We start from the raw sequence: 12,309 nt of genomic DNA, 5'->3' as shown, positions 1-12,309 counted from the left end.
TCAGTAGTCATCTTAATCGTAAACGCCGAATGCCCTAGTACTATTATATTGGGCTCTGCCCTAGTACAAACCGGGCCCGACAAAAACCAAGAAACTGAAAAAAAAAAAAAAAGAGTGAGGTTAAACCACAAAGGATAAAATAAACCTAAATGAAAAAATATAACAACTCACGGAACACAGAAGCGCAAAGAAAACTCATAGGCATTTCAGAAGAGGTTAAGATCGATTGTTGGAAAGAGTACACAGTCCATCATAAACGTTAAGGAGGAGGAGAGATAGACCTATAAATGGTTTCGTACATAAAGTGAAGGTGCATTAAAAAGAAATATAGGGTAGAATGGTGTAGTTTATGCTGATGAGCCTTAAACGTAGCTATATGACTCGTTCAATGTTGTGGAGTTTTATTGTACTATATTCCACGGATATATATATATATATATATATGTGTTGATAACTTGATCCCGAAATATATAAAACGTGATGTTATGTATAAAGGTGATGCCACGGAGGGAAACGAAAACACGAGTACTGCCGAGATCTTTCCGTTTTAACGACCCTTTACCATTTGGACCCATATATTTGTGAAATGTGTATGAAGAAGGACCTTAAAATAAATGAATTAACTACTAATTAATTAGCCCCACATGTTTTTAGTTATTATTTTTTTTTCTCTCTTCATGCTCGCTATATTTATATCCTATGATCGTTTCTCACTCCTTGTTTGAACATTTGTGTAAATTTTACGCTATAACACAAATTTTATTGTTTTTCGAATTAACATGCCTTTAACCAATGTGTCTGACCACACTGCTCCTAATTCCTTAATCTAATAATCGGAATTTTACTTAATCTGTACAGTCCGGTCGTATATGCCTCTGTTCTCAATATGTATTGTGTTCTGACTAAATTACCTGTGACCACGTGTGGCTTTTCTCGTTTATTCGTCTCTTCAAAGTGAATTTGACCTTATGTTAATACTGTAATGTCCGTTTCTATACTGTACCTACTTATACTGTGCTTTTCTCTGTTCTGATCAGTTTTGCTTTTGCCTTAAGTAAAGGGTCGTTAAGACCGAAAGATCTCGCCAGTTCTCGTGTTTTCAATATCCTCCGTGGCATTATCTTTATATTATAATATATATATATGTATATATATATATATATATATATATATATATATATATATATATATATATATATGTTACGGTCATTTTGAGGAATTGGTCATTTTGCAAACTACCCGGTCATTTTGGAAAATGACCAAAATATCTGTCAGTATGCAAAATGCCCAAATAATTGTGGTCATTTTGGAAAATGACCAGAAGTTTGGTCATTAGTATCGTTGGTCATTTTGTAAAGTTACCCCAATAGCTGCTGGTCATTATGCAAAAATGAACAAATAGTAACTTAAAATTGATTAGGAAAAGTCTAAGTATAAATAAAGGTGTGTGTTTTTTTTATTCAACATTAAAAACTTACCTTACACATTACAAGTATATTAGAATATTGAACGAACTAAAACTGAACTTGAAACACGCTCGAATTAGTATCCTAAGCAGATACAAATGTTTCGAAGTGTGTGTGCAAGTGTATGTTTGTCTGAACAGGCAGTTAGTTCCTACTTAGGTTCGGCCGAGGACGGAAATATTCGTGCTCCTCTCATCACGTATTTGTTGCAAGTATATTGCACACTGAAAAGCTTCACAATGGAAAGTAAGAAAAGTCTTTTCCAAACAAAACTTCTAGAGTCTGAAGAAAACAAAGCTACAAATAGTTCAAGTTTATTTCCCCAGGAAGAATATGAACGAGTAATTAGTCGCCTGAATGAACTTAAACAATCTAATCCTACGAAGACTAAGCAGGATTATCGTTTGTTACAAAAATATGAAATACTGGAGGTCACAATTGAGGGTACCACCGTGCAAAAGTTGCAGAAGAAAGGAACTCAGCTGCGATTCGTTTGTGCTGAATATGTGTTTGATGTACTTCTAGCTATTCGTCGCATAATTGGCCACGGAGGAAGAACTAGTATGTGTAAGGCAACCAAAGAAAAATATGCAAACATTTCACGTGATCAGATAACGCTGTTCTTGCAGTATTGTGAGGAATGTCAGCTAAAGAAAAGTAGTGTGCGGAAGTGTGTGGTTGTCAAGCCAATCGTCTCGAACAGCATGAATTCTCGAGCACAGGTTAGTAACGAAACAAACAAATATTATTATTCACTAAGTTATTGTAGGCATTTCCTAGCCCTCCAATCTTACCTTAATGTAATAAATTATATGCATGACCCTACTACTACTACTACTACTACTACTACTACTACTACTCTACTACTACTACTACTACTACTACTAATAATAATAATAATAATAATAATAATAATAATAATTCTGCTGACAATAATAATTATGATGATGTATTTGCATTACTTATAATTTTGTCTTGTACTGTGTCTTTGCAGGTTGACTTGATTGATATGCAGTCAACCAGATGGGAAGTACCGTTTCATTTTCAATTACCAGGATCACTTGACCAAGATGATATGCCTTCGAGCCTTACAGACTAAGACTGCCGAGGAGGTAGCTTTTCACCTGGTTGACATTTTCTGTGATAAAGGAGCCCCTCATATTCTTCAATCTGACAATGGGAGAGAATTTTCAAATAAGGTAATCAAGGAAGTTCTGGCTATGTGGCCAGAATGTAAACTAGTTCATGGGAAACCAAGATATTCTCAATCACAGGGTTCCGTGGAATGAGCTCATCTTGGTATTTCTGCTGTCAACATACCCGAAGAAATAATGGAAGGCATGGAGACAGAGGAGCAGCTTGCAGAAGCACTTTGTTTAGTTAATGAAGAAGATCAAAATGTAGAACAGGGGAGAAGTGCTGAAAGTTGTGCCATAAATTGCAACTCGTGTGGTCAAAACATTCCATGTCATCCTTCTGGTCAGTGTTGTTCAACTGTAAATGACAATGTTGATGATCCTGTGCTCTGTTGCCTATGCAATAGAAATCGTAGCATTCAGGCTGAACGAAGGGAATCGAAAATACAACAAGAGAAGCAAGCTAAAAAAATGAAGGATAAATCAGTACAGCGTTTCAAGCCAGCCCTTGCAGGGGACGCTGTCATGGTTCCTATTCCACTTGTTGACCGTGGACGAGCGGAGTTTGCGAATGCAAAGGCAATTATAACTGAGACAATGGATGGCGGAACTTACAAACTAGGGACAAAACATGGTTTACTTAAACAGGTGTACAGTCGGAATCAGTTCACTTTATGTGCTGAAAAATTTATGTCACTCGAAGAGGTAATAAAGGATCGCGAAGTCAGTCTGCGAGAGGTAGCGATTGCAGACTCGATGGGACATGGCCAGGGGATCAGTAAGTGTAGCTGCACCCAGTCATGTCGGAGCAGACGCTGTAAATGCTTCAAAAACGAAGTATTGTGCAACAGCAGATGTAAATGCAGCAACTCTTGTTCAAACAAATCAGATAGTGCTAATTTTGATAATTGTTGAAATAATTTTCAAATTCAGTTTTAGTTCTTTCAATATTTTAATATACTTGCAATGTGTAATGTAAGTTTTTAATGTTGAATAAATGACCAGCAGCTATTGGGGTAACTTTACAAAATGACCAACGATACTAATAGTCATTTTGCAAAATGACCAAACTTCTGGTCATTTTCCAAAATGACCACAATTATTTGGGCATTTTGCATACTGACAGATATTTTGGTCATTTTCCAAAATGACCGGGCAGTTTGCAAAATGACCAATTCCTCAAAATGACCGTAACATATATATATATATATATATAATATATATATATATATAATATATATATATATATATATAGATATATATATATATATATATAATATATATATATATACGATATATATATATATATATATATATATATATATATATATATATATATATGTTACGGTCATTTTGAGGAATTGGTCATTTTGCAAACTGCCCGGTCATTTTGGAAAATGACCAAAATATCTGTCAGTATGCAAAATGCCCAAATAATTGTGGTCATTTTGGAAAATGACCAGAAGTTTGGTCATTTTGCAAAATGACTATTAGTATCGTTGGTCATTTTGTAAAGTTACCCCAATAGCTGCTGGTCATTTATTCAACATTAAAAACTTACATTACACATTGCAAGTATATTAAAATATTGAAAGAACTAAAACTGAACTTGAAAATTATTTCAACAATTATCAAAATTAGCACTATCTGATTTGTTTGAACAAGAGTTGCTGCATTTACATCTGCTGTTGCACAATACTTCGTTTTTGAAGCATTTACAGCGTCTGCTCCGACATGACTGGGTGCATAACATATATATATATATATATGATATAATGAGGGTATATATAGATATGTATATATACGTATATATATATATAGATATATATATATATATATTATATATATATATATATATATATATATATATATATAGATATATATATATATATAGATATATATATATATATATATATATATATATATATGACCGTAACATATATATATATATATATATATTATATATATTATATATATATATATAATATATAGATATATATATATATATATATATATTATATATACTACATACGTAATATATATAGATATATATATATATATATATATATATATATATATATATATATGTTACGGTCATTTTGAGGAATTGTCATTTTGCAAACTGCCCGGTCATTTTGGAAAATGACCAAAATATCTGTCAGTATGCAAAATGCCAAATAATTGTGGTCATTTTGGAAAATGACCAGAAGTTTGGTCATTTTGCAAAATGACTATTAGTATCGTTGGTCATTTTGTAAAGTTACCCAATAGCTGCTGGTCATTTATTCAACATTAAAAACTTACATTACAACATTGCAAAGTATAATTAAAATATTGAAAGAACTAAAACTGAATTTGAAAATTATTTCAACAATTATCAAAATTAGCATTATCTGATTATATATATATATATATATAATATATATATATATATATATATATATATATATATATATATATATATATATGGCTAGTTTCCTCAGACAAAGGTTACACTTATATTAATCATGTATCAGCAGAGAAAAATATGATCTGAGATGCTAGAAGGAAATATGGCGTAAAAATTATACATTGAAAAAAAAATTGGGAAAGTACAGTATATGTAACTTAATCTTCCCATAATATATTCATTTTATGTGCACATGTGTGAGTAAAGCATATAAACTCAAATTACAATACACATAATGTATAGTATGACTGTGTGTGTGTGTGTGTGTGTTTGTGTGTACGCGCGCTCATGTGTGTGTGTGTGTATGTAGGCGTAATCCATAATTATATTTTCCAATATTATATTTTAAATGATATTTAATACGAGAAGTCTGGACGATGGGGCATCATCTTGAATAGTACATTATCCATCATAAAGTGAAATGGAACATCGATTGTTAGAGGGGTACTCCTTGTGGATTTAGTCCAACTCGTCCCATCGACAACTCGTCCCATCGCCAAGTTGGCCCATTGTGACTACCAAGTACCAACTCTGCCCACATCCAAATTTTCTTTGTTAAAGCTATTTTTTATCATTATATTGTGTTACTTTCTTTTACTGTGTTTTGTTCTCTCTTTCGAGATCTTTCATCATTATTATATTCGTCCCATAGTTTTACAAGTTGGCCATGATGTTTATTATACTTATGTTGCTGCTTTCTCAAAACCTTCCCTTCTGACAGCAGCCGCACCTGTAAATTAACCATCTTTGACTCATCATGTAGGAGCTTTAAAAGTACATAAAAATTTAAGTTTCCTTTCCTTGCCTTTAAGTTTATTCTGTTATGCCATCCCTCAACACCATTATTTGTTCTGATGCTCTTCTATGTTCCTGTGGCATATATGGGAGCGACAACAACTGCCTTAAAAACTTGTAAGTGCCAACATCGTTTGTGTAAGAACTTTGAAGGCCTAATTCTTGCACTTTCCTCCACACAGCCTGGCCCCAGTGGAAAGCACAACCACAGATCTTAACATTTGGTAAAATGTCGGGAATAGCACGCCATACACTGCCTTCAAAGCAAAGTCAATCAAAACTTCTTCAACTTTAAGGGCATGCTCACCTATCAGCTCCCTTATTTCACAAAGAACTTTTTTGTAGTCACTGCGCCTTTTTCCTGACATAAGCGCAAGCAAAAGGGGAACTTGCTTCAATTGCCCATCATATTTCACAAATTAATGGATGCTGAACAGATGTGTAAATGGTTTGCATACTATTTTGAAAGTAGCATCGGCATACCACTGCTTCGCTTTATATAGTAACTTAAGTTGATCATCTGTGGCAAATATCAAATGCCGTCTTTCTCCGACAGTAATGTCCCGTTGCAAAAAGTGTTCAGGAATGTGGGCATCGCTAATTTCGAAATAGATGTCTTGCGGTTCTCGTGGTCGATTTGCCTTCCGTTTACGATTTCTCTGCCTAGCAAGATTTAATGTAGCCGGTAGACATGAAAGAGGAATGGTAGGACTTGCTTGCTCCCGAAGTCAACAATATCAGAAGCAGGGCGAAAGACGTCTTCCATTGCCTTTTCCTTTAAAGGTGTACACATCTTACTTTTCACAGCACAGCTGGTCTCGGATGGATGGCAGTGTTCAGCATGCCCTCTAATAAAAGTGTTACCCACTTCTTTTACTGTCGCCATGCATGAGATTCTTTTGTTTCTAACCACACATCGCCAATGAATACTCACGTTTGTTTTTCTTTCTAGTATGTAAGAGTAGCCGGCGCTGTCAATAAGTTTCGCATTTCCTCTTTGTGAAGATGATTCAATCTTTTCATATGTTACTGTCTCCCTCGAGGGAGACATTTCCATTGGCGTAGGATCCTCAACAGAAGAATCACCACTGACATTTGACACTCCACCTTCAAAAGAATCCAGATTCTCGCTATGCACATCACTCATTGCCACTGCATCCTCAAAATATTCCGTGTTTGCACCCGAAACTACACAAGTTTCCCCCGGACTTTGATTTTCTTGAATACACATGTGACACATCCCATATCAATTTTATAAGCTATGGTTCAGTTTCGAAAATTATTCAAAGCCTTGAACTACATATACGAAACAACTATTACAATGCTCTCTCTTTCTCTCTCTCTTTTCACTGCCTTATCCGACCACTCCCATCTTTCTTTTCACTGCCTTATCCGACCACTCCCATCTCTCGTTCGTTTCACTGCCTTATACGACCACTCCCATCTCTCTTTTCACTGCCTTAGGCCCTGGATGACTGGAATTGTCCCAGAGATTGGCGTGTCAGTCTAAATTTCATCAATGGTTTCATAAATGAATTCTAATGGAGACATGGGTCTTACCTACCGGATTAACCTCAAAAACATACGATATAAATAACCTGGATATACTAACTGTGAAAGATATTGTTGCTCCTCTTTCTGAGTAAACTTTATTTACTCTCTTACCGGATAATGATTTTTTTACTCCAGTACCTACAGAGATTGTTTGTACTTTACTGTTCCTCTAGTTAATGAGGCTATTATTACAGAATTCTCGAAAAAATGCAACTAAAATTTTTGAACAAAATCGTTATAAAATATTATTAGTTTCTTGCAAGAGGTATGGCATTTTCCAACTTCCTACAAAACAAGAATGCTCAACTAGTTGTGCGGAAACTAATAAAAAAATAGTAAATTACCATTCGTTGAGATTAAGAAGGAATATTATTGGGAGATTGAATGAATTTAAAATTCAGGCCTGGAGAGCACAGAACAATGAAGATTTTCACAATCTTTTATAATTGTTATACTTGGTGAATCAACATCTGTACTTTTCTTAATAAGAGTTCTAGCTCTTTTCTTCCTCCTCTCAATTTCCCGTTGGACAAGTGGACTTCGCGCTCGGCTACCAATCTGGTGGTCCGAGTTCGATTCTCGGCTTAGCCAACGCGAAATCAGAGGAATTTATTTTTGGTGAGAGAAATTCCTTTCTCGATGTCGCGTGGTTCGGATCCCACAATAAGCTGTAGGTCCCGTCGCCAGGAAACCAATTGGTTCCTAGCCACGTAAAAATATCTAATCCTTCGGGCCAGCCCTAGGAGAGCTGTTAATCAGTTAAGTGGTCTGGTAAAACTAAGATATACTTAACTTCTTCCTCTCTCATTTATGTCTTTTCTTTCCTAACCTTTTCACAACTTCTCTTCCTTTTGTTTTTCCTAGTCTCAGTCTTTTAGCTTCATGTCTGAGAGTTGGGTCGTCCTGGTATCAAGTCCTTATAGCAGATGACACTGAGACAAAACCGATATAGCTTCATACGCATTGTGCAAATATCTAACGTCTCTCGAGTCTGACTTAAACTTTATTCTTCAGTCTTTGAAAAGATTAAATTTCTCACTCTCTCTCTCTCTCTCTCTCTCTCTCTCTCTCTCTCTCTCTCTCTCTCTCTCTCCTAATGCCAGTTTGAGTCAATTCTGTCCAGCTCGAGTGATGAGTTCCCTTCTCCTCTCAGGCGACTCAATATCCCAGACTGACAATAGTTTTCTTTTGACGAGACAAGTCTATTGCTTCCTTTCAGCTTTAGCAGCACCCAGTTATCTCATTTTTTCAAGCCTGGACTGAAAAAGTTATTCGGCATTTACTGTTGTCAAATGAAAAACAACGCGGTTTAACAGTCATTATTAAAATTATTCCTAAGCTGACCCGTAAAAAGCTGGAAGTCATATTTGGAGATAACCAATTTATCATAGTTATATTTCCATGGATGAGTTGCACATCTCCGTAGGTTAAATGAGATGTGAAAATATTTCTTTTGGTGTCTATTGTTTATGCAGGCAATCTCCTCCACTTGTCAACTAATTTCCGTTATACTTTTTTGAGATATAATCAATTTATCTTACATTAAAAGATTTCCATAGTTGAGTTGCACACCTCCGTAGGTTGTATGAGATGTGAAAAGATTTATTTGTGTGCCTATTGTTTATATACAGGCAATCCCCGCCACTTGTAGACTAATTTACTTTATACCTTTTTCAAGACCTTTGGATATTGCCAATTTGAAGGGATGGTTGCCAACAACTCATTGGTGAAGTACATTGCTATCTTTACAATATTTACAGAATAGATCATAAACGGTTTTGGCTTCTTAATATTATCAGAATGGTCTACATCTTACTTCGTAAGGAAATTTGCATAAATTCATGCATGCATAATCTGTGCGATCCAGATATTCATACATGCTCTCACGTGATAGAATATTGCATATAGTTTGAATATGCATCCACAAAAATGGGTAAAGAAAGGAATAACATTAGCTGCCATATTTATTTCTTAAATCTTACGCAAGCCCTACAGTTCTGAAGCGTCTGAGACATTATCTCTTGTAATAAGGATATGTTAAAACAGTCATCAATTTTTAACTGTCTGTTGATGACTGCAGTATAAATGAACTCAATGAATTTTGTTAACAACTGACTGGTGAAATTTTCAGGGATCAATCACAGAACGAATTTACGGAGGTCACTTTTGATTCCTCGGTTTCTCTCATGGTACAGTAAGAAGAAGAAGTAAATGCAGGAAATTTGCATGATGGTCCATTACAGTACATCGTGTCCTACAAATAAAAGACAAAACAAAATATCAGCTTACATTCCTTTGAATACCCTACATCAACAATTTCATTTTACCCAGGCGTGTTCATTGTTTTCTGTTCGCAATATAATCAGTTAATACTTATTTACCTAGAAATTAGAATGTAAAAAGTCCGTCGTCCTATTTCTTTCCCGCTTCAGCCATGACTCTGGGAATCCCGAGGATGGAGTTGATCATTCCCGAATTCCTCTTGTGCGCCTCAACTGCGTTCCAGGATCCGTGGGCCACGCGAAGGATTTGGGCAGCAAGTTCTGCCACGACCTGCAATGAAAGTCACATCCAAAATTGTAATCAAAGTTTCTGTTTTGTACTGTGAAGTAACAGTGTATGGGAGGCTTCCAGTTTGCATTCTGTACTACGTAATCTAATGACAAAAACTACTTTTTTTGGCTCTGTCCTAGGGATTGACCCCCGGCAAAGTTTGGGGCTCGTTATCTGGGACTAATATTTCTTGGGGGTCATTAACTTGATGATATTTACAGTCTTTTGTTTATGTTTTTACGGCTATATCCCCACCTGGCTTCTACCAAACAGGCCGTGATACATACCAGGTCAAAATCCTTTGGGGGCCACCATCTAGAAAAGATCCATTTTTTCCCCTCTGTTTTAATAACCTCCTGGCAATGATAGACTCACCTGTCTCTCTGCTATCATAAGATCTTCCTGAGCCGTGGCATAGCAAGAGAGAACGACGACCACCAAGGCCAAGCAGACAGCTACGAATTTTGACTGCATTCTGAAAGAAAGTCAAACGCATGGATAAGGTAGTCTGTGAAAACGTCATGTTCTCTGTATCAACCATCTAAGATGTATTCGCATCAAAACAGAAAACAAAATCTTATGTTTGTAGTTCATACTGAGTTCATGTAAAGGGAAATAATTATGAAATACAGAACCGCTTATGAATGAATACTTCGAGAGAGACGAAATAAGTGGGTGATCAGGAAGACAAACGCAGATCGAATGGTGGCGTCCAGAGAGAATCTCCCACTTTTTAAGCAGTGTCAACCCCTTTCCCGGTCCATGCCTGTCCAACCCCGCCCCCCTCCCGCCCCCTCCCCCACCTTCAACCCCAGGGTTCCATTCAAAGACAATTTTTCCTCGTCCTCCCTATTTTTGTCTGCATCATTTTTTTTTTTTGTCATCTATTATGTTCTTTTTAGCTCCATTCAAGCAAGAGTTTCAATTTGTTCCACATTCATTGTGTCTCATACGATTATCATCTTATTTGAACGCAATGAAGGGACAACTGTGTGCATCTGAGCCTCGTGGCATTACAGTTTAATCATATGAATGAATATCGAACCAGATTTAATATCTATCCAAGCAAGGCCAATTTTACTGGTTGAGATAAAAGAAACCTGATGTAGCTGCCTACCCGAATTTGAGCCTTTTGTCTTCCTAAATATGTTATGTAGCTAAACGACCAAGATTATGACCTTTAACATTTTATTCCCAATCATTTAATTACTGCTTATCTATAACCTAATCTGTCGTTTGACAATTGCGTTATTTTGCTGTGCATCCAAGAAGTGGGAAACGACGAGAAACCTCGACCACCAGATTTTCCCCTGCTTTTGTGAAAGCGGAATGACGTCTTCAGATATCATATATCTAGTTAGTAAGTTACTATAATGAAGTTATAGAATTATTTCTATTTTTATTCTAGCTATCTGTTTGCCTGTAAAAATATGTACTAGATACGTGATTTCATCAACGAGAAATTTCTATTATGATGGAGCGCAACCTTCAGGTCTCACATGCTTTTATTTATTCATTTGTTTGTATTTTGCTGTTAGGCCCATAGTCCCTCTTCACCTTGTCTATGACTGACCAAAATCCCAGCTTACTATTCTCTCCTTGCGTAAACAGAAGCACAAAAGCTCGTTATTTATCTTATTATTATTATTATTATTATTATTATTATTATTATTATTATTATTATTATTATTATTATTATTATTATTATTATTATTATTATTATTATTATTCCAGAAACAGATCCAAGAGGAGCAACAAGATTCCAATGCTGGCGACGAAAGAAGAAGACCATCCAGCTTTTACGTAACTCATTCAGCAGATGGAAAACCGAGTCACTGTCATACGCTATGACACCCATACTTTTTTTTTTTAATCGATTCTTTGTCCGGTTGTGCTTTTTCTCGAGGAATTTCTATTCGGGATCATAATACAGATCATATTTTGTGTCAACACAAGTTATCAGATAAATTCAATTTGCATATGTATAATTCAATCGGAAGAAAACAAAGAATCAGCCATGAAAAGAATGTGCAGAGAGAAACACTATTAATTATTCATCATTCATTTTAGTTATCAGAGAACTTCTGGGGCTTTATCTTAAAAATTGCCTATTTTAAATCATTCCTAAATACGAAGTAGTATTATGAGTGAAGACAAACTTTTCTTTTATTTATTATTTAATATTTCTACATAGAGATCCCTCTTTGTTAAAAATCTGATTTCGCCCAACCATCTTGTGAGTACTGCAAAGTTCCTGCTGCCTTATTGGCTTTTGTTAGTTAATGGTGCACACTTCTTACTTCCACTAGTGACATTTTTATTCTTAGATTATTATAGGCCAATAGCGTCTGATCTA

At 35.4% G+C, this 12,309-nt stretch overlaps 2 protein-coding genes across 2 annotated transcripts; one reads left to right on the top strand and one right to left on the bottom strand.

Annotated features, from left to right (window-relative positions):
• Window positions 1-1,705: 1,705 nt before the first annotated feature.
• Window positions 1,706-2,565, top strand: LOC135211168 (KRAB-A domain-containing protein 2-like). The gene is made up of 2 exons (XM_064244361.1): window positions 1,706-2,188; window positions 2,461-2,565. Exons 1-2 carry the CDS (start codon window positions 1,706-1,708, stop codon window positions 2,563-2,565), a joined length of 588 nt encoding a protein of 195 aa, XP_064100431.1.
• Window positions 2,566-9,350: 6,785 nt separating this feature from the next.
• LOC135214341 (pigment-dispersing hormone type 1-like) lies at window positions 9,351-10,664 on the bottom strand. The gene is made up of 4 exons (XM_064248551.1): window positions 10,606-10,664; window positions 10,329-10,428; window positions 9,782-9,953; window positions 9,351-9,654 (listed from the first exon to the last, which is right to left on the bottom strand). Exons 2-3 carry the CDS (start codon window positions 10,425-10,427, stop codon window positions 9,813-9,815), a joined length of 240 nt encoding a protein of 79 aa, XP_064104621.1. The 5' UTR covers window position 10,428; window positions 10,606-10,664; the 3' UTR covers window positions 9,351-9,654; window positions 9,782-9,812.
• Window positions 10,665-12,309: the final 1,645 nt, after the last annotated feature.

Source organism: Macrobrachium nipponense, chromosome 19, assembly GCF_015104395.2.
Source record: "Macrobrachium nipponense isolate FS-2020 chromosome 19, ASM1510439v2, whole genome shotgun sequence".
Lineage (NCBI taxonomy): Eukaryota > Metazoa > Arthropoda > Malacostraca > Decapoda > Palaemonidae > Macrobrachium > Macrobrachium nipponense.
Note: the sequence above shows the minus strand (reverse complement) of the source record. Positions and strands in the feature narration are given on the sequence as shown.